This window comes from Periplaneta americana, chromosome 13, assembly GCF_040183065.1.
Source record: "Periplaneta americana isolate PAMFEO1 chromosome 13, P.americana_PAMFEO1_priV1, whole genome shotgun sequence".
NCBI lineage: Eukaryota > Metazoa > Arthropoda > Insecta > Blattodea > Blattidae > Periplaneta > Periplaneta americana.
Genome location: NC_091129.1, coordinates 49,888,369 through 49,914,688, shown reverse-complemented (window position 1 = coordinate 49,914,688; position 26,320 = coordinate 49,888,369). Strand labels below are relative to the sequence as shown.

Genomic DNA, 26,320 nt, shown 5'->3' with positions numbered 1-26,320 from the left:
TGCCTCATTTAGAATTCGCAGGTTTACCTTCCTTACTTTTCTTCCTATGACTATGATCTTCGTCTTGTTGGCATTTATCTTCATTCCATACTGCTCACAGCTGTCATTTAGCTCCAGTAGCTTATCTCTTAGTATCGTCGCCTCTTCTGCTAACAACGCCATATCATCAGCAAATCTCACATACTTTATTCTTCTTCCTCCTACTATCACTCCACTTATGTTCTGAAAATAAGTGTTGATATATGTAATCACTCAATATATTTACTTATTATAGGCTCCTGTAATTTTGTTTACTAACTTTCCACTTTCAAGAAGAAACTGTCCCACGAAATTATCTGGACAGTAAGGTTTAAAACGTTTAGATTAGGATAATGTCTTGCAATACAAAAGTTCTATGCGAAAAATGTATTAAAATAGTAACATTAATAGGCTAGTAGCAGTAATGATAGTGAACATTAGTAATAACACTAGCTGTATTACTAGCAAAAGTAATATCAGCATTGGAACACGTAACAGCAATATTATTAAGAACAACAATGAAAGTAGTAATTGGAGTTGCAAAGTGACATTAGTGGCAGCAGTAATATCAACGGTAACAGCAGTTTAGGTCTGAAAGATGGAGAAGAAATGGCAACACTCTGTTCAGAGACAAGTGACCTAGTTTAACTCGCCGGGGGGAATTCGCAGCAGAACGAAATATCGGACATCCTCTATGTACATATGTTGTAATTATTAGTTGTCGATTAATTAGAATGCAAAACATAAAGCAACTGATTCACAGAGCAATTATCTGTCGGTCGGCCCATGCCCTCTGATATCATCTCGAGCTGCGCGGGTTACAAGTCAGTCGCAATGGAAAGCGAACGCGCACCGCCCAGGAGGAGTCTGTTACGCCAGGTAAGTGCGTGACTTTGAAACCTTTTCAGTGATGGTCAAGAGTAAGAAAATTTAATGTACTTATTTTTAAATTATTAAGTTTGAGAAAGGTCAGTGGACTTCATAATATATCGCATTAAATCATTCACTCAAAGAATTGGGCTGTGTAACTCATTTCATGTGATAAATTTCAAACCGACATCAGACAACATATTAGGATCCGCGGTCATTAACCAGCGAGGCCCAAGTTTGCAACAAAATATGTATCGAGTGTTTTCACACCCCTGCGGAAGTCTTATTCTTATGTAAATTTAAGCTATGCCGATCTGTCAGTATACGGATACTTGTAGAAACTCTCTTCAGCATCATACCGGGACTAAGACAACAACAGGATTTTTATCGATAAAGTCCACGCTCTAGACAAGGTTTGAACCCACGATGGTTATTTTTACAGAACGCTGATACCCTTTACCTCTGTCGTTCCGTATACCGCTGCCTGTCTCAATGAATTAATTATAGTTAATATTAACAAAATTAGGGCCTACAGTAGAATACAAATCGAAACACAATATAAGAAAATTTAAGAATACTTGACAAGAGAATTTATTCCGAGGTTATATACGAATAATTTAGGCTACAATTCATTTTGATTTTAATGATCCGCTAAGCCAATAGTACTCTTACTTATATCGTTATTTTGAAATAATCAATCTTTATGGCTTAACAAAAAACAAGTTACATATATTTACTTTTCAATTTACATTTGCAAATATTTTCACCCTCCAAAGGGGCACCATCAGGCATGAAATAATATACAAATGTCTAAAATCTCATGTGTAGAAAGATGTACAAAAATGAAGGGTACAAGGGAAAAACGATCAAGGTTCATCAAAAATCGAAATTGAGTTAATAATGCTATCTTATAGTGGAAAGGAAGTACTATCATGTGGTCTAGCTAGTAATAAGAAATAATCGTTCTTGACATTCCACTACGTCAATTTCTATTAAATACACACATAACAAAGTATTAAGTGCTTAAATTTTAAAATCCGTTTTTCTCGAAACTTTCTAAAATGGAGCTTGATCGTTATTCCCGTGTACCCTTCAAATGTGTATAGTGTTAGTACGAGAATAATCTGTATGCGTGAGACTGTCATATTGTTGTTATACACATGAATGTTAAAAGCAATAAGTATTACACAGCATGACATGAGTCATAATATCATAAATTACCTGAAAAAGATAAAGATACAAATACATCTTATGTACACATTGCTAGGAAATATAAAACACTTGTGAATAAAATATGTGCTTGTGCAAAATTATGTTCAAAAGTCTTGTGGTTTTACGAAGTAGATAAAACCATTGCTGTATGATTTATGATAAAAAATTGTCTTTGAAGACTGTTAATTGTTACATTTTGATATAATGTGAGCTTTAGGCAATGCTTGTTATGAGAGTATATATGCTACAAAATCTTGATAGGAATTGATGGCCAGCTTATGTGAGGGTGGCAATGAATCCAGGTTCCTTAAAATCCATAAGTAAATAAGTAAGTAAGTATTGTTATTGTTATTATCTACTGCTTTACAATGGTTAAGACACAGGATAATAACTCCATACGGTAATTACACTTCTGGCATGGATGTTGTTAATAACGGGTGTTGGCTGAAGTGGAGACGCGGCATTATTACACTCCCCGTCAGGAGACATCAAGTACATATTACAAACACTATGCATATGTTAAGGAAAGCCAAAACTTGAGCATAAGAAAATTACACGGCGATAATAATAACAATAATAATAATAATAATAATAATAATAATAATAATAATAATAATAATAATAATACTAATGGGCTGATATGTACATCCTATTATCAGGCAATACATCTCACATGACGATATGTGTCAGAGGAATTATTTATATATATATCTGAAGTCTGATTAGTGTAATATGTAACTAGTCAGCAATGTGTGGAAAGAAGGGGAAAGGAACTGTCTACCCTGCTCTATTATCTCCTGGCCTAGTTGCTTCATGAGTGATGCCTTGTCACTTATGAGGTTCAGACCTGAGAATTGTCTAAACAACAACAAACAACACACATATATACCTTTTCTTTTCGAAATACCGGTAACTTGACAACTAACAGTAAGTCAATGGTTCTACTCAGTTTCATATTATTGTCAATATGTGCACCTCATACTATTTAGTAAGTTTGTGGGATCTTTGCAGAGATATAGCGAGACGATTATGAATTGCTAAATTTTCAGATACCTTCTCAAACTCATTACAATAACATCCATTACCTATAGTTGAAGTGTGAATACAGACGGGTTTCAATTTTCAATTTTCTCCTTATTCACATTTCACAAGAAGTAAATCTACTGTGCAGAGCTTCTTCCTTTCCTGTTTTGAACATATTATGTAATTTACGTTCTATGAATCTGAGGTGCATGAAAATAGCATCATTGGAAAGAGAAACTCAAAACGTTTAGTTGTGGCAACAATGTTTTCGTAGTTGGTAACACTGTCTCATAATAGCGCATACGCATATAAACTAATTTGTTCATTGTTGAGGCGAAATGGCTGCTATAGACGACAGAAAAGCTTGATTTTCATGTGAACCAGTCGGTTTTATTAATGCCGTAGCACTCAGAGTAGTCTATTTCTATGAAGCGGCATTCTGAATCGAAATATTTAATGTTAAATTATGAGTAGGCCTACTCCATTCTACTGACAAAGCACTCTGAGTAGTCTATTTCTATGAAGCGGCATTCTGAATCGAAATACTTAATGTTAAATTATGAGTACTCCATTCTGCTGATAAAGCACTGAAAGTAATCTATTTCTATGAAGCGGCATTCTGAATCGAAATATTTAATGTTAAATTATGAGTAGGCCTACTCCATTCTGCTGACTAAGCACTCTGAGTAGTCTATTTCTATGAAGCGGCATTCTGAATCGAAATACTTAATGTTAAATTATGAGTACTCCATTCTGCTGATAAAGCACTGAAAGTAATCTATTTCTATGAAGCGGCATTCTGAATCGAAATATTTAATGTTAAATTATGAGTAGGCCTACTCCATTCTGCTGACAAAGCACTCTGAGTAGTCTATTTCTATGAAGCGGCATTCTGAATCGAAATACTTAATGTTAAATTATTAGTACTCCATTCTGCTGACAAAGCACTCAAAGTAATCTATTTCTGCTGACAAAGCACTCAAAGTAATCTATTTCTGCTGACAAAGCACTCAAAGTAATCTATTTCTATGAAGTGGCATTCTGAATCGAAATACATAATGTTAAATTATTAGTACTTCATTCTGCTGCCAAAGCACTCAGAGTAGTCTACTTCTATGAAGCGGTACGCGTAATGTTAAATTATGAATACTTATATAAAAGAATTGTGAATATTTGCTGTTCAACAATGGACCTGATTTTTACTCGACAAGACAGCCTCTCTGTCTTCCTATTACATAATGATGCGACACGACATCACTCGTGTTACTGGAGCAAACTTTGCTCAGATTACTTACATCCCAAGGACAAGATAATGCCTGAGCTCTGTCAACTTTGAAATCCGTACAATAAAATTAACACGAGGAATGTTGAACCGAGTGCTTTCTGGGTTTGTACATAAATAAGTTACTTAATAAAGAACAACGACCAGCACAACTTCATATTGCTAAACTTAAGGATAATAAATTGACCAGAGAAGTGAACGACAAAGAAAATGTAGAGAGAAAAATAACGGAGATATAAAAGACCATAAGAATGCAAATGAGACGAAATAGATAAACAGCCGTTCAATAAGAAGAGAAAAAAAGCAGGAAAGATGTGGAACGAAACTGACAAGACGGAGAACAAAATGAAGTAAATGGGAGAAGAGGAAACTAGGCTGATTAAAGAGGAAGAGAATACGGAAGAGAAAAAAGACGAAAGAAAATAACACGAAATCATTGAAGAAGAAAACTACAGCAGAAAACAAAGCACACCGAACATGAAGGAAAGAAGGAAGAGAAGAAGACGAAAGAAAATAACACGAAGACAGTGACAAGAAGTTGGGAAGAAGAAACCGAGAGAAAAGAATACAAAGACAGTGAAGAAGAAAACTACGGGAGAAAACGAAGCAGGCGGAAGAGGAAATTAAGAACGAAGGGAACAAGAAGACGAAAGAAAAGAAGACAGAGATGATGACTAAGAAAACCAGAGGCGAAGACGAAGCAGATGGAGAAGGAAGGGAAGATGGGAGAGGAGAAGACGCAAGAAAAGAAGACAGGCAGCGAAACAAAACAAAAAAGAGGAAATGAAGGAGCGAAAAGGAAGAGAGGTTGGAGGAGGAAAATAAACACGAAAGAAAAGAAAATAAAGAAAGTGAACCAGATAATGGGAAGAGAAAAACCCAGACGGAAGAGAAATGGAAGACGAAAAGGAAGGAGAACATAAAAGAAAACAAAGGCTGAAACCCAAGTAGAAAGAAGAGGAAAATAAGGCGGAAGTGAGAAGAAACGAAAGAAAAGAATACAAAGACAGTGAATAAGAAAACAAAAGGGAAAACAAAGTATGGAGTGGAATGGAATGGAATTTAAGTGAGGGGGGCACAGATGGCCCAGCACTGCGACCTGTTTAGATCTATTGCGCTAACCCTCGATATGGAATGAGTTGCGTGCCATATATCCCCTACGCGCACCAACCCAACCACATGGCTTTCTAACGACCGGTCCCTACAGCCAACAGAAATCCATATACCATTCCTGCTTCGGAAACTTCCCCCAAGGTCCCCCTGTCGGTCCGAGGCGAAACTTCTCCCCCAAGTAGGTCCACCTCGGGTGCTCTTTGCAGAAGCCATCCAACATGGGCAAAGTTGTCCGGTTCCGAAAAAATACTATGTTCTAAACAACAGTTCCGAAATAACAGTTACAAGTAAAGGTGAATCGAAATCGTCCATTGATGCGAGCCATTTGTTTGACTCTCGCTCCTTTTGAGGAGTCGTTCAAAAGAGTACTCTACCTTTTCTCCAAGCAGCTTCCACATAGCGTTGCAGCACTCATCGCTCGGACTCATCTTAAATACGTTATCGGCATGACATAGCACACATGCTTCTCAATAGATGACATTCCAACGCACATTCGAATCGATTTTGGAAACTTGCTGTGTATGCGGGCAGAAGCTTCATGTTTAGTGAATAAACAGCTGTTGAATACAAGGTCAGAATGCAACACTAGTTTTGGTACATAAAGTCATAATGACACGGTAATCAACTAAAAATTTTAATATGATATTTAAAATGTGTAGCATGTAATTTTTGTTCTTCGTGTTACGTAGCAAAAAAAAAAATCATTAATACTTTTTACTTTTCTTAATGCTTAGTTATAATAATAATAATAATAATAATAATAATAATAATAATAATAATAATAATAATAATAATAATAATAACAATAATTACATTATAATTTCATAAACAATAAAAAATATATAACTATTTACCTAATAATATTTTAAGAGTAGTAAAACCTGAAACCCCCACACTGGCTTAGTAAAAATGTTAGAAACGCATCTGTAACAGTGTAATAATTTAAACTTCGCATCGCACCTCACTCTGTGTCATTAGCGTCATTACTCATGACCACACTCCAAGAATTTCAATTTCTATGCTTCCCCATCTATCCAAGTGAGAGTTTCAAGTTCCAACTTGTTCCTACGAAGTTCCAAGTACAACATAAAGAACAACGAGAACAGTGTAGCCGGAGCTGTCACGGTTCAACGGAATGGGTTCCGACTGTTCTCTGTTGTCTCGGAGTCGGAACATGCCTTGCGTAACGCAGTACTGCGGGTCCGCAACAGCTGGACAAGTGAGCAGCTCGGAGTCGGAACAGTGTTATTTTGGAACAGGAGGTTCCGACCTACTGTTCATTTTTGCAACTGTTCCGAGACCGGAACAGTTCCAAAATAACTGTTGTGTTATTTTTTACCCATCTCTACTATATTCCACGGAAGCCTGTCGAGAGAGTCAGTAGTCCCGGGAGGCCGCCTATAGAGTGATCTGAAAAATCAGAAACGGGATGATGAGGAAAGGATACATGGGGGAGGAAAGGAAGTGGCGAAGATGAGTTGGGTTCCAATCGCCTGGTAAAGTTACCTGGACAAGGAACTAATTAAAACTCGTCCTAACCGGGAATCAAACCCGGGACCGCTGGGTTCGGAGTTAAACGAAAACAAAGTAAATAGAAGAGGAAGAGAAGGGGGGGAGAAAAAGAAGGAGAAGGAGAAGAAGAAGAAGAAGAAGAAGAAGAATAGAGAAATCAACGACAGTGAAGGAGAAAACAAGAGGGAAAAACCAACTATATAGAAGAGGAAGATAAGACGGAAGAGAAGAAGATAAAAAAGAGAAAGGTAGTGGAGAAGAAAACAAAAGGAGAAAACGAAGCAAATGGAGAAGCAAGGGGAAGGACACGGACCTGTCTCCATTAATTCCAGACAAAGAATACTCAGTTTGGGACTGCTGTGTCTGTTATCTCAAGCGCCCTGTGTCTGTAAAGAGATGTCTTGTACAGTATCATGTCTACAACGTGAGCATCAAGTATCACCATTTGTGAATTTCTAGTATTAGTACAAAGCTTTGCGATAACGTAAGGAACCGAAGTACTTAAGAAGAATGTGCTAGTAAGATACTATCCCTTGAAAATTCCATTGCTTCTAAAAATTATTTTTATTTAATTTGGGATTTTCCATGGTATCACTGATTGTTTCTTTTTCTCCACATGTCACAGTTGTGGACGGACTATGGCTCGTTTGTCGTTAGTTATCAATTCCTTCATTTCACCACATCGTTTCCTCACTAGTCTGACTTGTCTTCTACAGCCTTCTGATGGCCACAGTACAATCCCAATAATCATCACTCATTCTTAGAAGGTAGCTTGATATTAAGGATCTGTACGTTAATTTGTTAAAAGGGCATATATCCATTATTCCAAAGTTGTGGGGAAAAAAGACTTATTAATATCTAAACCAAATAAACTAATTTGTCTCCAATGAACATGGCTTTTTAACACAGATCAATAGACATACCTTCAGAGATTCAAAGACAAAGAAAAAATGAAAATGGCTTATAGTGGCGCTTATGCCTTTTTAACATCAATGCCTTCAATTCAAATCTAGCTGTCCCTGTGTAGCACTTCGCTACACTTATATATATATATATATATATATATATATATATATATATAAATAAGGTTATTTTACGACGCTTTATCAACATCTTAGGTTATTTAGCATCTGAATGGGATGAAGGTGATAATGCCGGTGAAAAGAGTCCGGGGTTCAACACCAAAATTTACCCAGCATTTGCTCATATTGGGTTGAGAGAAAACCCCGGAAAAAACCTCAACCAGGTAACTTGCACCGACCGGGAATCGAACCCGGGCCACCTGGTTTCGCGGCCAAACACGCTAACCGTTACTTCATAGGTGTGGACTCTTAGCAATAATATCATTGACTTAAATCTATTATATTTTCAAATATAGCTTTGTTATTACTTAGTGAATAAACTTATTATAATTTGTAAGTCCTTTTCTCCTGAATTATTTTCAAAGTTGTACTTAAAACTGTCAATGCAACTGTTATCATGCAATATTTTCTGGAGTTGTTCAATAAATTCTACTTTTTAAGCTTTGGTAGGGTCTACTATATTAAACCTAACAGAAATTGATCACCGTTTGAAACAAAATATAGGGCAAAGTTGCCTAATACCGTGATACTCTTAATCCCGTGATACATTTTTTTTTAAACCGAATGTCAGTCAAAGCTTTGCCGTTCGATCATAGCGTCAGACATCTTTCTCGAATGAGTGCATCTTTCACTTAATTTTGATACATCGGTGAACTTTGAAACAAGATACACAATCCCGTGTTATTTAGTGAAAAAACAACGTATCACGGAATTAGGGGTATCACGGCATTAGGTAACTTTACCCTTCTTTTAAAATAATTGGGGATTCTTTGTCTCAGCTGGAAGATTTCCTGTTAAATGATACGAGTAAGCCTGACCTTGAACTTCAAATGTTGGCATAAAATTGCCTTAGTATATTTCTTTGCACCAAATGATGTCACTTGGAATAAGATGTTGTCCTGTCTTATAGGCTATTATTTAAAATTGTGTTTATAATGGATGTACCCCTAAATGTAAGTTTTTCATTGCTAAGTTCGAATTCTGTTATCGGCAAATTGCTCAAAGCTTTCGATGCTAGTTTCTCTAGATTGAGTCGCTGAAATAATTGCTTTGTTAGTTCGTAAAAGAATCTCCCTTTCTTCCTCACTCTTATTATATCTCCGAATTTTGTTTTGCCTTGAGTCAGAAGTATTTCGTGATAAGTGAGACTTTTGTTTTGGCATTTTGAAGTACTAGATAAAAAGCAATAGGGCTACTTACATTCAAAGTAACACTGAATAAGGCCAATTCATCATTATTTCCCGGTATGAATTTTCAACAAAAAATCTCAGGAACATTGCTGTTTATTTGTTTCATTTCTCTTAACAGCAGCGAAAAAAACTCATGAAGACCTTTCACTGTTGAGTAAATGTCGAGTAATATTAAGTCAAATCGTTATCTTATAACATGAGTCTCGCCAATTATCTTTGTCTAAAGTTTTGTATCGTTTACTAGTTATTTATATTTCAATCATGTTTTACTGTAGGCCTTCTATGTTTCTCTTTTAAGGTTTTATGTCTTGAATAAAACATTGCTTCTCTTCCTTCTCATCACGAGTCCAGTCAACTGTCTGATAGCTATCAAACTCCTTTTTTTACAGTATTCCCATTAAAGAGTTTCATCAGCAATCTCACACAACACAATTTGTGTAACACTCAATTATTTCTGCTGTAGCAGAGATAAGCCGTGACCTGCCACTACAAGAGGTCAGGAAGCAAGGAACATTGCGTAGTCATATCGCGGGTGATTAAGGATTTAAGTATGACAAATTCCAAACAGAATCTTCAGTTTCTCACCCATTTGTGAGGTTGTGTAAACAGTCCCTATCAAAAGCTTAAGGACACCACTCCATAAGTGATGTTTCACTCATGTGATGTTCATATAGCGACAAAATGCCTGTGGAAAGTAAAGTTTTTACTGCAGACCGAATCTGTCTGTCTTCCAAACTGTGAATTGTGTTATAACAATTTGTCTCTTGACAGCCTTTCTTATTCGTTAAAAAAACGAAGCGTGACACCAGACGAAAGGTAATAATGACCCCGACCATTTCTCGGAGAAATGACGGTTGATCCACGAAGTAACGCGAACTTCTTGCGTTCGTTGAGACAGGTTACTAAAGAATTAATGTTCTTCTTCAGGAGGACCCGCCCGCATTGATAGTCGCCGCGTTTCCTTGTAAATCCATGGTTTCTTCTCGAGTCGCTAGTCGCTGGGTGTTCTGTTCGAAGTCAGCTAGTAGTAAGTTCGCTCAGAGGAAGTTGACTGAAATTGCTATGTCAGTAATGATGTGAGTAAACTTTACGAAAAAATCCCTCGAGACACGGTAAATGGTTACTCTAATTTGGTCCAACATCTGAAGTGTTAGGCATTTCCCTCTACCAGACGATTGAAGGTCGAATACCTGGCGCTTGTCCAGTTACGCTGCCCTAGAAATCTCCCATTTCCCTGCTCTCATAGCGGGCATTCATAATAGCGTCAGCCCGGACAATGTCATTTCGGCGGTTGGAGAGACGTTGCCGGCTGCGGTCTGAAGACAGCGGAGTGTCTCGCTGCCCGGACATAGTTTCGACAGCAGACGGCAGCATGATTAAGCCGTTGATGCTGCTTAGGGACCGGCCGCGCAGAAATGACCTCAGGATATGCTTCAGAGTTCACAGATTGATTTCGTGGAATATTTTTAATTTATTCATTTACCCGACTACATAATAAATTGCCCCTAATATCATGTTGTTATCCATCTATATATTGAGTCCACCTCTGTGGAGTAACGGTTAGCCTGTCTGATCGTGGAACAAGCTGACCCGGATTCTAATCCTGGTTGGGACAAATTATCTGGTTGAAGTTTTTTTGGAGTTCTCTCTCAACCCAATAAAAGCAAATGCTGGATAACTTTCGGCGCTGGACCCTGGACTTATTTCGCCGGAATTATCACCTTCATATCATTCAAAGTAGTTGATAAATCATCGTAAAATAGTCCACTTAAAATCTATGTATTAATGTATATGCCTACAATACTCCTAAATATGTATCTATCCATATGTCTAGTGGTATGGACAGATGAGGTAGCTAGTGTTAAGAATGTAATTACCAGTAATAATATAATATAATATAATATAATATAATATAATATAATATAATATAATATAATATAATATTGTTTATTGCCAGAAAAAAATGCAAAAAATTGTAAATTAACAAAATTCTAGCACTCCCCTGAAAGAGAGTGTTCTCGTGCTCAAGGGAGGATCCGATGCAATAGTTATTTATGCAACAAGTGGATAATCTTGATGGTTATAGCATGAGTCAATGCTTGTCGCACGATAGTGATTGTGAGTGCGACAATTTTCACGAGTGTCATAATAAGATTATCCACGAGTTGGATATAACACTTTATAGCATCTTAACATTATAAAATATTGGCAATAAATTATGAAAGAAATTCGGGATCCATAGGTGACAGAGTCTTCGTATGTTCTTATCGATTGGCTGCGCCTGGCATTCACACTGAATAAAGAGAAATGGATTATATTGCAGGTTATGTTACAAACGTTCCTTTATTTTGTTAATATAGTTTTTCTGAACCATAGAACTGTTTTATGTGATATTACAAAATTAATACAAAATTGTTAAAGATTGGAAATAAATAATACGTCACTTTCTGTCCTACATTTCATTTCTTGTTACGTCGCGCGTAGAAGCGGTAAGCAAGATAGCAAGCGTTCCGGTATTACGTCATTGCTTTTATAGGCACGCGTGTTATAATAAGCCGTTTACGCACGATATTGGATGTAGTTACAACCTGTTTATGATGCTAGGATGGCATAAATAAATTTATATTCATAAATGACAATAAAAACTAAAAATTAATAATTACTCATAACAAATTGCTCACATACATTCTCATATATCAAATTGTTGAAGGTAAATAGAAGTGGATATTTCTTTATTAGTTGCTATAAATTCTAGGGCCAATACTAGTACTGTGGTTGAAAGCTGTGCTCGTTAAACACTTGGGTTCAAACAAACGTATTTTATCCATGCCTTTGATTTTGTGTTTTTTGAGTATAAGATGGGAAATATGCGTGATTTTTATGTATAAAATTTAATAATGCATTGATATAAATTTGGTGTATTTTCAAGAATTTAAATTCTAAAAACAATTTTTCGGTAGGATAATCAATAGGTTTTTAAGACATATTTTAATAATTATTCTTCTCTTTAATAAAACTAGTGGATTAAGGTTAGTTTTATAAGTAGTACTACCCCATCCAAATATTCCATATTGGGCTATAAACTGGAATAAAGTAAGGTAAACTGTACGTAGTAGATTCACTGGTAAGTAATTTCGTAACTGAACAAAGTAATATATAATTCTAATTGTAATTTGTTACAAATATAGTTGATTTGTTTGTCCCATTTAAGATGTTTATCAATAATGATTCTTAAATATTTAATCTCTGAAGATTAATTTATAATTGAACAATTACAGCAAATTGCGGAACAACCAAAATTGTGAAGTTTAAATTTAGGGGACAATTAATAATAATAATAATAATAATAATAATAATAATAATAATAATTTATTTTAGCTGACAGAGTTAAGGCCGTAAGGCCTTCTCTTCCACTCAACCAGCAAAAAGTATACATACATATGTATGAACTTACAAAGAATTCAACAATTTCATTTAGATAAGAGTTACATGTGTACAAGAGTTATTTACGAATTAAACAACAAAATACTATGAACTGTTAATTAACCACTGAAATACAAACTGTGTAGCAGAATTAAGCTAAAATACATAGAATGTTAATATATTTCAAATAATGTTATATAATAGAAAGAGATTATTATGAGACAATTATGAAAATACAGCACTATCAGGATACATGTCTAGAGGAAGAAGTAACAATGTAGTCAGTGATAGTTTAAGTCAGTATGATTGGAGTGAAATGCTAAGAAGGTTATCTTTTAAGCTATATTTAAAAGTGTTTATTGTCTTGCAGCCCCTAATACTTTGTGACAGGGAATTCCATTGTCGCGAGGTGGATACTGTAAAAGATGATGAATAACGGTATGTTCTATGAAGAGGTATACTTAACGCGCCACAGATACAGTAAGTGATCTGGTATTTACGTCGTGGTTAGAGTATAGATAACAGAAACGAGACGAAAGGTAATTTGGTGTTGAAGTGTGCAGAATTCGAAAGAGTAAAGACAAAGAGTGTAAAGTTCTATTAGGCAATTTGTAAGATTTATTAGTTAATTAAAAAGAAATAACTGCAGTTTTAGCAGTGCTAAGAGAAAGAACACTCGAATCAAACCACGCTTTTATTAATTTTAAAGCATTATTTGCGTTAAAATAAGTATACTTTGAGATGCTTGGGGCAACGAGGAAAGGTGCTATTACACATTAAAAATATAGGCTTACAGATGTACCACCACGTCAAACTTAATGCGGAGGTAGGCCTTTTAGAAAATACACTTATATAATACTGTGTAATATTTATTTCTGCTTATTCACTATCAGATAGTGGTGTGTATTAAATAAAAGAAGACTGTTTTTTAGTCAACTGTCCGAAGACAGGTTTGAACCTCGTAAGTGACAGCAATAAGGCGTCACTCATGAGGCAATTAAGCCTGGTTACTAGAGATAGGATAAACTGTTCTTTTTAAGAAACAGTTTCGACTGTAACTGTTTCATGAACGAAACTGTTTCAAAATAACAGTTTCAAAGAAACAGTTTCATAAGAATATGTTTACAACATCAGTGCCAAGTGTTCCAACTGTTTCAACCTCTCATCTGCTTCGGGAACATGTTTCAAGGCCCTTGAATCGTCTTTAAATCACCTGTTCAGTATATTATAACAACAGTAAATAACTACAATTCAAAACAAATCGAATTTAGTAAAAATTTTATTTTATGTGGTTAAACACTTTTATTTAATAACGATGACCTTAGCCGATGATATTTTTCGCGGTATATTAACTACGTCAGGGCACCATGAACATATTCTCCATCAATGGACAACTAATAATTAGGAGATTTATTAGGGAAATTGATTCGTACAATTAAATTGCGCGATCCTACATAGGCTACTGTTGCACGAAGGCCGTGTGGAACTTTGATATTATATCTACTTTCGATTGGAGGTCAATGATAGCGCTACACATGGTCTTTGCAGACAACAAAGAAGAGGAAACTGTTTAGAAACTGAACTGTTTATCTGTTGGAACCATTTGGAACGTACAAGTTAACACTGTAGCAGTGTAACACTCTTTGGAACAGTTGGAACAGGTTTCAATACGAAACAGTTTCAATTGTAAAGCAGTTTCAAATAAACTGTTCCAGCTTTTTTTTTTACCCATCTCTACTGGTTACTGAATGAAAATGCATTGTGTATGGATGATACACGTGTGTGGTGGGAGTTTCACCCATTCGTGCTTCGTAAAAATCATCAAGTAAGACCCCCCTGCCCCTCATACGGCTTGGCCGTCTCAACACTTCGTACCTTTCTATCGTCCTCAATTCTTCTGTCTGACCGTCTATCCACCTGTTCATCTCTCTTTATCTATATTGGCATTAGGACCACCTAATTAGCTGAGTGACCAATCTTACTACTCGTAACATTGGGTTTTATCTCTCTCCAGAAGTTGATATCGCTTTACTTCTACAAACATAACTTATTTTAATTATCCTGCAATTATACAATAGGGAATAATCTTATTTGATACCAAGTATGTAGGCTTATATGACGAGGCGTTGTGTTGCAGCTAGTGATCAGCCTGGTAGCGGCCTTCAGCACGGTGGCGTCGGGAATGAGCCTCGGCTTCTCGGCCATCGCGCTGCCCGAGCTCCAGAAGCGCAACAGCACCGACTACTTGGACATCGACCAGGCGTCGTGGTTCGGTACTTCACACACTAGATTTTTGTATATCTGACGTAGTTATGACGATACCCTGTAAGTGGCTTGTTAACGTGTCTCTGTTAGACTTCTATTTATAAAATAAAGTAGTACATTTTTAAATTGCTTCTTGACAACGCATCTCTTTGGTTGTTCTATGTGACCTTATGTTCCATGTTCCATGTCTCAAGACAGGTTTGAAATAGGATCAATAAGGCATCACTCATGAGGCAACTAGGCCAAGAGATAATGTGGTAGAGTGGCCAGTTCCTTTCCTCCTCCAATGCATACATCGCCGAATAGCTACATATTCCACTAATCAGACTTCAGATGCATGCAAACAATTTTTGTTCTTCTTCTGACATATCGTCAAGTACATCTCAGTACTGCCTGATAGTAGATATACATATCAGCCAGAACCTCAATCAGAGGTATATGTTTCATGGTCACTCCAGTAATATTGTAAATTACATTAAAACTTTTGTTTTCTGAATATTCTGAATGCAAGAAACATTATCCCTGTAGATGCTTTGTAAGGTAATGGTTAAGAGAAACATTTCCTTTCGAATACCTAGTGGTGATCCCAATAATAATTTCATCTACATATGGAGTTAATCTTCTCAAAATAACATTGGACAAAATTTTGTACGACGTCAACAAAAGTGACATTCCTCGAAAGTTACTACAGTTAGTCTTGTCCCCCTTTTTAAAGATAGGTACAATTATGGACTCCTTCCATTGTTCTGGTACAATTTCCTTTTCCCAAATAGTAAGTACAAGCTTATACATTTTTTTGCTCACATCCCCTTGTATTAATTCTGCTGGAATTTGATCGATACCTGGAGATTTGTAATTTTTTAGTTTTTCTATCACAATTTCGACTTCAGAAAGAGTGGATTCAGGTATAAATGGCATGCTTATTTTGATTTTTGGTAACGAGCTGTTTTATTACGGTGATGGGTTGTTAGCCCTTCGCCTAACCCTCAAGCTGGAGATAAATTAGGCGTAATAAATCGACTATTGATCAGATTTTTTGTATTCGACAGATATTGGAGAAAAAATGGGAGTATAAGGGCACAGTACATAAGTTATTCATAGTTTTCAAAAAGGCACATGATTCGGTTAAGGGAGAAGTTTTATATAATATTCTTATTGAATTTGGTATTCTTAAGAAATTAGTTCGATTAATTAAAATGTGTCTCAGTGAAACATACGTATCACCTTTACTTTTTAACTTTGTTCTACAATATGTCATTAGGAAAGTGCAGGTTAACAGAGAGAATTTAGAATTGAACAGGTTACATCAGCTCTTTGTTTATGCGGATGACGTGACAATGTTAGGAGGAAATCCACTAACTATTAGGGAAACACGGGGATTTTACTTGAAGCAAGTAAAGAGATAGATTTGGAAGTAAATCCCGAAAAGACAAAGTATATGATTATGTCTCTTGATCAGAAAATTGTACGAAATAGAAATATAAAAATAGCAATTTTATCCTTTGAAGAGCTTGAAAAATTAAAATATCTTGGAGCAACAGTAACAAATATAAATGATACTCGGCAGGAAATTAAACGCATAATTAATGTGGAAATTGCGTGTTATTATTCGGTTGAGAAGCATTTATCATCCAGTCTGCTGTCAAAAAATCTGAAAGTTAGAATTTATAAAACAATTATATTACCGGTTGTTCTGTATCGTTGTGAAACTTGGACTCCCATTTTGAGAGAGGGACAGAGGTTAAGAGTGTTTGAGAATAAGGTACTTAGGAGAACATCTGGGGCTAAGAGGAATGAAGTTACAGGAGAATGGAGAAAGTTACACAACGCAGAACTGCATGCATTTTATCCTTCACCTGACATAATTAGGAATATTAAATCCAGACATTTGAGATGGGCAGGGCATGTAGCACGTATTGGCGAATCCAGAAATGCATATAGAGTGTTAGTTGGGAGGCCGGAGGGAATAATATCTTTTGAGAGGCCGAGACGTAGATGGGAGGAAAATAATGAAATGGATTTGAGTGGATAAGATGGTAGGGACTGGATTAATCTTGCTCAGGATAGAGACCGATGGCGGGCTTATGTGAGAGCGGAAATGAATCTCCGGGTTCCTTAAAAACCATAAGTACTTAAGTAAGTAAGTAAGTGGTGAAAGTGACGAATAATGTATTGCCAATAATCAATGTGAATTGAACACTTTCAATTGTAATGTTTTCAATAACCGTTTCAAGTATTTCTTTTTATCTACAGCTATTACAACCACCGGCGTAGCTCAATCTGCTGAGGTACGTCCAGTACAAGACGAAGTCTGTCTTAATACTGGGAGAATAGGCTTCAAAAACCGTATGATATCCTCTTATTTAATATCTGGGACAAGTCTGTATACATGTAGTGAAATAGTTTTTGATACACCTAATAGCTTAACATTAATTTGTTCCATTAGTACCCACAACAACTAGTCGATTCGTTTTCCTAATGAAGCGACCTGTGCCCAACTTTCATCCATTGACGCTAAGTAACATAGTAGTTGCTAAATAGTGTCGTTAAATAACCAACTAAAAACAAAATAAAAAAAACGTATACAGCTACGTATTTGCTAAGATTTGTGGCCTTTTAAACATATTACAGTAGAATGAATTTAAATAGTTACGCGTTGTATTAATTTGTTTCTTTTGGAGTCATACGTTTCATTAAAGCCAGAATATTTTTAATTAATAAAAGCGTAGAAGGACTGTACGTATATTATTTTAACATATTGAAAAGTGCTAAATTATTCAACATTCTTCCTTGAAGTTTTGCTGATAAAATTATATTAATATCTAGTAAATTAACGAAATTTTTTAAATTGACACAGTGAGTAAACTGAAATTTCATTATTATTAGCTATGAAGATTTTGAAAAAATTATATCGTCACCTGAATGCAAGAACTAGGTAACTCGAAATTTGCGTTTTTTTAGTTATCTCTTTTATAGCATAGCAAAAATCGCACAGAATGTAATGCAAGAACTAGGTAAGTGATCGAACGATGCCAGCGACATCTATTTTCCAATGTAAGAAATAGGTAAAAGAAAACGAGACATATTCCTTAGTGCAATAAATAAGTAAATAGGCAATGTCACAAAATATAAAAAATCAAGTTACCTAGTTCTTGCATTCAGGTGACGATATTATTTCACTAATACTGTCACTCACCAATGGTGTCTAAGAATCGTTTATAACAATCGCCCTTGTCATTTGACAAAACTTTTGCAATTTTGCGTATGAATTGAAACCACCGTTTTTTTTGTATTACTGTGTGATCTAGAAACGAAATTGATAATATGAAATATTTTACATAAGCGCCCTTAGTTTGAGTCGATGTTGAACGCAGTTTCTCCGCTTACTAGGCTATACTATCCGACACTCGGCGGTCATTTTCATTTGAAACTTTGAAAGTGAATGTTGTTGTTCATTGCAGCAAGAACCGAAACTAAACAAACAACATGCAAAAAAGTAAGATACGGATAAGATGTGATAAATAAATTAATATAACACTTAAACATAGAGAAAGCAAAATTGTGCTCCATATACGTTTTCGACTTTCTAAAACTGTAATGCAAAACTCTAAATATAAAAAAAAAAAACATCTTTTCCGACTTATGTTTTACCACATTTGTGACAATTTAAGTATGATTTATCAACCTCACCAGCATTTTAGACCTTTTCGATATTAGCCCTTATTATACAATAATTGTATTGTCTTGATTTTATAACACGCAATAATCTTATTCAAAACAAGGGAAGTGCTTGCTTAGGTGTATCAAATTCGCTTCTGCTGTCTGTACGTGAAACACATCAACTACATTCTGTCCGGGACGTCGTATGTTCACCTCAGACTAATACAAAAATATCGATGTCACGGCACTAGTAATCACGATACCCAGTTTGATTACCGTTGGACTACAGGAATGAAGATCCTCTGTACTACATCAAACAGTGAAAGTGAGACATAAGAGAAAGATAGAGTGTGTGAACTTAAGTATTCGAATAATTTTTAATACAAGTAATCTGAGATTTTTTCCATTTTCTCTTGTTCTTCCTAAGCTTTTTTATTTCCGATAAAATCTCATGTAAAGAGTTAATAACATGTTTGTATTATGTAGTCCTACTTGTTCTCAATATACTGGTCTGCATCTTAAGTCATTTATATAAGGTTCTTTCCAGAAACAAGAGTAGGCTACCTGATAAGGACCCTACCTATAGAGTTACGTGGGGTTAGATGGCAGGCATACCCAATGCTGTAGTAAAAGCAGCCCATGCATCTGAAATCTGACTAGTGTAATATGTAGCTAGTCGGCGATGTATGCAATGGAGAGGGAAAGGAACTAGTCACCCTACCCCATTATTTCCTGACGTAGTTACCTCATAAGTAGTGCCTTTTTGGTATCACTTGTGAGGTTCAGACCTGTTTTCGGACAGTTGACTAAGCAACAACAATAACTAGGGAAGGACACCTCAAAGTCAAACCCCCGATGGCCGGCCCAGTAAATTTTTTTAGGAGGTTATTTTACGACGCTTTATCAACATCTTAGGTTATTTAGCGTCTGAATGAGATGAAGATGATAATGCCGGTGAAATGAGTCCGGGGTCCAGCACCGGAATTTACCCAGCATTTACTCATACTGGGTTGAGGGAAAACCCCGGAAAAATCTCAACCAGGTAACTTGTCCCGACCGGGAATCGAACCCGGGCCACCTGGTTTCGCGGCCAGACGCGCTGACCGTTATTCCACAGGTGTGGACTCCGGCCCAGTAAACCACCTGAGATTCTCAACTAGATTGCTCAAAGAAACAGAATGAAAGTCGCACTGATTATACGTTGACAAATTCGGGAAGGAGTAGGACAAGAAAAGGCGAAACCAATATAAGTTATCTTAGGTTGGGAACCTAAAATTTACATTTTTCTTCACTATACTAACTTACTAACAGCGCCAAGAACTGCTGTTTGAATTCTGTGAATAATATTTGAATTACCATTCACGACGCTATTTAATAATTATTTTTCTTTCTTCCAATGTGGATTCTTTACCACTGTCATCCATCTTTATTTTGCATTCACTTGTCCGCTCTCTGTAATAGTGTCATCGCCCACTATTATATGATACAGATATTCAGTGTGATACTAAGTCTAGCGGAAGAGAGAAGTACGTGGGAAGAACAGTTACCGGGGAGATAAGCAGTGTTCGACTACTGTTTACGTTTTCATTTTTGTAGTGCTTTTAAATTTTCTTATATTTGACCAAAATAAATAAGATTCTTCTCTAGTATTTATTGAAAAAAATTTTAGGATCTTCAGAGCACACGTGGGTCTTTCAAAACAAGGAAATTAACCACTTCCCTTATTATCCCGAGTTAACTCGGGTTGCTAACATGTGTCAAAATTTATTAACCCGAGTTAACTCGTTTGAGTCCCATTGTCTATTTCATAGTGATTTTTTAAGTATGTAAGAAAATTAGTGATGTAAGGTAAACATTGTTAATTTCGTGATAATTTCATGAAAACTAATTTAAAATGCAAATGTGTAAATATATCCTTATTCCGATTTTTTCATCTAAAAGACGAAAACTTGCTGTACAAATCTGGAGACATAAAAGATTGGATACGTTATTGAATATGTGCCAAAAACCACTTTTACAACTTAAGCTGAAAGGTTGGTTATTTCGTGATAACCTTGGTAATTTCGTGATATTGCATTGATAATTTCGTGAGAGGTGGAAGAATTGTGGAAAAATTAATTAAAGTCAAATGAAATTCTCATTTATTGTTACAAGACTTCAAACATAGTAATTCCGTCTAATATTCATAGCAAGAAAACACAAAAATACATATCAACACATAATAAGAATGAAATCAAAGTAAAAATTGAAGTTGAAATGGGGTCTTCTTTGCCCTGAAAGGGTGAACTCTTTTATTACGGACTTTACTATAGCCTATATTACTAGGTTAACTCCAAAAGTAATGCATAACATTTGTTTAAAAATTACATTTTTATCCTACAGCTTTGCTATTTTCACAGAATGTAGATGCATCCTTAAGGAACAAAATGTCACTTTTCCACATAATCCCCGTCCCTTTCAACTGCATTACGTAACCTAGGAACGAGGGCCTGTAGACCAGCACGGTAAAAGTCTGGACCAACACGTCTGAGCCACTCTTTAGCAGAGTGCACAAGGGAGTCATCTTCTAACCTCGTTCCGCGAAGGGATCCTTCACTTTACCAAAGAGATGGTAATCGCACGGTACCAGTTCAGGACTGTCAGGCGGGTTTTTCAGTGTTGTCTATCCGAATTTTCTGATCTGGTCTGTGGTCTTGTGACTGACATGGCTGTGCGTTGTCGTGCAATAGCAGAACATCCTGCTTCTCCCGATGTCGTCGAACACGACTCAGTCGAACTAGAAGTTTCTTGAGATTTGCAACATACCCGTCATAATTAATGGTGGTTCCGTGTGGCATGATGTCCACAAGCAAGAGTCCTTCTGAATCGAAAACATAGTAGCCATAACGTTTCCTGCCGAAGATGTACTTTTGAATTTCTATTTCTTTGGTGAATTTGCATGATGCCACTCCATTGTCTGCCTCTGTCTCCGGTCCAAAATGGTGGAGCCATGTTTCATCTTCTGTCACAATTCTTGCAAGTAAGTCATCTAGCACTTATCATTGACACTTAGCATGATAACAATTCAAACAGAATCTACACTGAACCCATTGCGTCTCCGTTTTATTTTTTGTTATCACATCTTGTCTTCAGATTTCTAAAATTCCTATTGTAATACAATTTTTAAAATATTATAAAATGTAACACTTAATGCTCAACAAAATTTCGCCTCAAACAACTAAGATTTCTATGAGTAAAGCTAAGCCTATATGACGACTACAGATGTATCTAAAATTCCAAAAACATTTCCTAAAATTTCATGAAGATACAATAAATCTTTGTACCAAATATCATAAGCTTATCTTTAGTAATAAGCCTGTAATGTAATTACAAACATCCACAAAATTTGTATGCCTGAGAAGTCGACGCAAACTTGCTCTCTCCAAACATAAAAGCTCACTGAAGCAACTACAATAGTCACACAAAGCTTAGCTGTATGTTTCTGGAAACTGGATAACATATGCAATCCCTTGGCGGAAATTTGGATCTCGTAACACCATTGGTTAGTTCACAAAAGAGCAAAGAAAAAGTATCACGAAATAACCACTGCCACGAAATTACCAATGTTTACCCTATAGTGATTCTGCAATATTAAATGACCTCTTTACGAAAATAAAAAAAAAAAATATGACACCTTTTTTCGCAAAACTGGTAAAATATATAGTAAGGGAAGAGGTTAATCCAATATTTTGTTGATATCATTGGTTGTGCAAATATTTTTTACACTCACTGTATGTCGGCTCAAAGTCTGTGAGCCGCTTACCGCACTGCGGTGGATTTTAAAAGATATAAAACGTAAATATACTGAGCACACCATATATAATGTAACTCGGATACTCGCCTAGTATATTAATACAGAATTTTAATATCTGTGTTGCAGCCAGTATTGCCTCCATCGCCACGCCCATCGGCTGTTTACTTTGCGGACCGTGTCTCGACCGATTCGGCCGCCGCGTCACTTTGTTAGCCCTCAACGTGCCCTTCATGTTGGGATGGCTAACACTGGCATTTATTCCCTCCCCTGTGTCTACACCCCTTCTTTATCTCGGCAGGATACTCACTGGATTGGGTAAGACAGTGTGTGCATACAAGGAGTACTCGAATGAATGCATGAATGAAATGTGAGGAGAAACATTAAAAAGTACGCCAAAATGCGTCCTTGCTTTGAGGATGAAAAAATTGAATACGTGAACTCCAAGCCTGTTGGCCACTGGCCTCACTCCGAGTTTCGCCGTTCCACTGAAGGAACTCTAAATAATTTTGAAGGGGAAAGGCCTATAATTGACATAACCAAATAGCTATCACATAAAGAGAGGGGTGAGTTAAGAAAAGCATGCGAAGTCTGTAATTCGCCCATGTACCAAAGGCAATAGCCTATGCGAAATTCAAACCTCCTATTTCGAAGGCTTTACTGTGGAAGAATGTCCGAAAATTTTGTGGGAAGGGGATGTAGGTTCGTGGTCCATTTCTTTTAGGCCTTACCCTGACATGTATCCTAGCGCATTAGGGAAATCATGGAAAACCACAGGCAAGATGAAATGTCTCAATTTGGAAGACTAGCCAATTGGCTCTGTAGTACTAGAATTCGACAATTCGGAAGGCGGTAGTCTGCTAGCGTTTGCGTCGAGAAAGATAGATGAGAAAGGAAGGCTGCGTACAACATTGTCATATAGTACTTCACGCGCACGTGCAATACAAATAGCGCGGGAGAGAATTTAAATTATCAAAAGACGATAATGACCTTAGCCGTTGATTATTGTAAACATGACACCAAACAAACTCTCTTTCCTTCATTAACAATATTCTTTGCACGGTTATCAATCCCACACCACATGCTTCTGCAGTCGTTTCTTGTGCGTTTGGCAACGTTTCAGCCAGCATCAAGATGGCCGGCAGCGTTCTGCTCGTCAAGTTTTTAAAATAATTATACGCCTTAAACACTATTTTCCGCTCCTGTCTGTGCAATACTTGTCTTTTTACAGTCTCTTCTTCCATTTATTCATCTTACACACACAGTAGATGTTAGTTTAACTTATTCAATGTATTGAAACACTCACACGTGAACAAACGAACTCGGGAATTACTTATTATAGACTGATTTCGATTGGTTCTACAGTACAAGCTTATGACGTCACATACCAGAAATGCTACGGCGCATATAGCAGCTGACCGCCTTCAGAAATGCCGTCTAGTTTAGCTGGGAGATGATTCTATTATATGTTTGTAAAAATCCCGAAATCTTTATGGGGAGGTCCGTGGCCCATTTCTTTCAGGGCTTATCCCAACATTTGCCTTAGGCAGGATAAGTTGTCTCGATTTAAGAGACTAGCCATTTGGACTTTAGACGAGGAGATGGTGGATGAGTTGTCTCAATTTACGAGACTAGCCAATTGGCTTTATGGAGGTTCCATAGATCGGGAGAATTACTATTTCTGAATTATTAATATTAAAGCGCGAGTTAGAACAAGGTCATTTCAAAGCGGTTACATTATTCAAGCAAATTTAACAAGAGATGGGTGTCCATCTGCCCATACCTAGGGATGGTGCCGGCCTCCCTTTCCTCCTGTGTCAGGAGTATGACTGGTGTCTCCGCTGTAACCTAGGATCATACCGGCCATGGCCAGGTCTGAGAGGGTAAGGATTGACACGAGCTGCCTAGTACAGGTTCCTATCAAGTCGAGCGATGAATTCGTCATCAAACATCTCTCTCGAGGCGATTCGGAGGCGATGGGTAATAATTCGAATCACCTGGTTGTAGATGAATTGGAGTTTACGAAGATGGATCACTGCCGTAAACTCCCATGCGGACGGAGCATAGATTAGGACAGAGCGAGTGAGGAATTTATACATAGTTAGTTCTGACCCCAGACTGTCTGGTGTTAAGACCTTCAGAATCGGATAAAATCAAATTACCTATCAGTCAGTTGGCTTTAAAAAAGGGGGATTGGAATATTCTCGAAAGGTGAAACATGAGTCCATGATGATTACACAAGGAGGACAAGCTTTCAAGTTTTCTGCTCGCGTGCAGTCAGAACCAACCGACACAACATGGAGATTTTTAAAATTGAGTTTATGTCACTGACGTCTGAATTCTAATGTAGATCTAATGCCAATCTACTCGTATAATCTAGATTTTACTTATAGAGCTATGCCAGAAGCTGACGTCCTTATGATTCAAACAACAGTGGCCTAGGCATTTATACTGTAAAACCATTTCTGGTAACTTTGTTAGTCTAATCGACCACCTTCGTTTTTCATAAAAGTTCGAGCCTTCATTCTATAAGAGCGTATTATTGATGTTAAAAGAAAATAAGTTTCCTTTACTATTATTGAAATTAGATTAAATCAATAACATCAACTTAAGTTAGTTAGTGGGGTTTAAAAAGGGCGCGTCAGCTACTATGGCTATTTGCGCCCTTTCATTAACTTACAATTACTAAAACAGAATGAGACACAGAAACATACTCTCTTTATTTCTGGTTATAAAATAAAATGCATACCATATCTGTTGTAGCTGTGTGCCAGTAGAATGATTTGATGACCTCCCATTCTTTTTACATTTCGCTCACTAGTCAAACTTCAACATTTTTCAAAACGATAATATATACTTTCTTGCTAGTTCATAAATAGAATTTGCACAAACATTTTTAAGTGTTTCAAATTATTTTACAGTTTTGTTCACTTAATTAAATTCAATAATTTTATAATCGACAAAATATTATGAGTTGCGGGATCAGTAGGCCTATCTTAGCATATTTTGTACAAAAGTGTTTAATCATTTTAAAAGAATTTTATTACTGCAGTTTCAGGTGTAGTTTATTAAGGAATCTTGGACAAAAGTTAACTGTTTTAATGATTTTACAGTTTTGTTCCCTTAATAAATTTAATAGGCCTATCTTAAAACTGAAAATATAGCAATATCATTCGACATGAATATCATACTCGAAGACAAAAGTCTACTTTCCCATTGATTGAACTTAAATATGGTGCTAGTTTCGGCCCTAGACCATAATAAAATTACAAATCATTTTCCAAATTTGAAATATTTTAAATTTAACCTTTTAAAAAAAGAAATTTATAAAATTATTCATGATATATAAACTAATGGTGTATTTATTACCTTATTATTTCTGTCGATTAGCCTATATTCATGTTTTTATTGCATGTCATTGGTTTTTGTTTGTTTGTTGATTTATATTAATGTTTTTTCTCCATTTTTCTCTTTCTTTATTCTCTTGTGTGTTTGTTTTCGGTCTGAATTAAGACAATTAGTGCATTTAGTAAACTGTCTTTTTAAATTTTATGTTGTATTATTGGCTAACAAGCAAACATTCTGATGAGGGCAGATAAAAGATTGTTTTTCTTTCATCATGTTAATAATGTCAAAGAAAGTGTTTATGCCGCAATTACGAGAGCTGTAAAATAATAAGTTCGCCAGGTGTGATTAACAGAAAGAAAACACAATTTCATTGGAAAAATATATTGAAACAGATACAGAAATTTTTTAGCTATTTTTCAACATATTCCCATCTCAAATTGAGACATTTATAATATCATGGGATCGACAGAAAGGTGCAGACCTCTGTCAAACGCTGGTTCCGATCCCAGGCGGCTGACTTCTACGACAGAGG

The 26,320-nt window shown here is 36.2% G+C and overlaps 1 protein-coding gene across 2 annotated transcripts in view; it reads left to right on the top strand.

Moving 5' to 3' along the window:
* The first annotated feature begins 738 nt into the window (after positions 1 to 738).
* Positions 739 to 26,320, top strand: part of LOC138711874 (facilitated trehalose transporter Tret1-like) — a 55,751-nt gene continuing 30,169 nt past the window's right edge. The window contains exons 1-3 of one of the 2 annotated variants that reach the window (XM_069843137.1): positions 739 to 897; positions 14,863 to 14,998; positions 22,570 to 22,758. In XM_069843137.1, coding sequence (XP_069699238.1) covers positions 805 to 897; positions 14,863 to 14,998; positions 22,570 to 22,758 — 418 coding nt within the window. In that variant the 5' untranslated portion in view covers positions 739 to 804. Of the gene's footprint in view, positions 898 to 14,862; positions 15,051 to 22,569; positions 22,759 to 26,320 lie in introns of those variants that run through there. The other variant, XM_069843138.1, reaches the window with a different exon arrangement.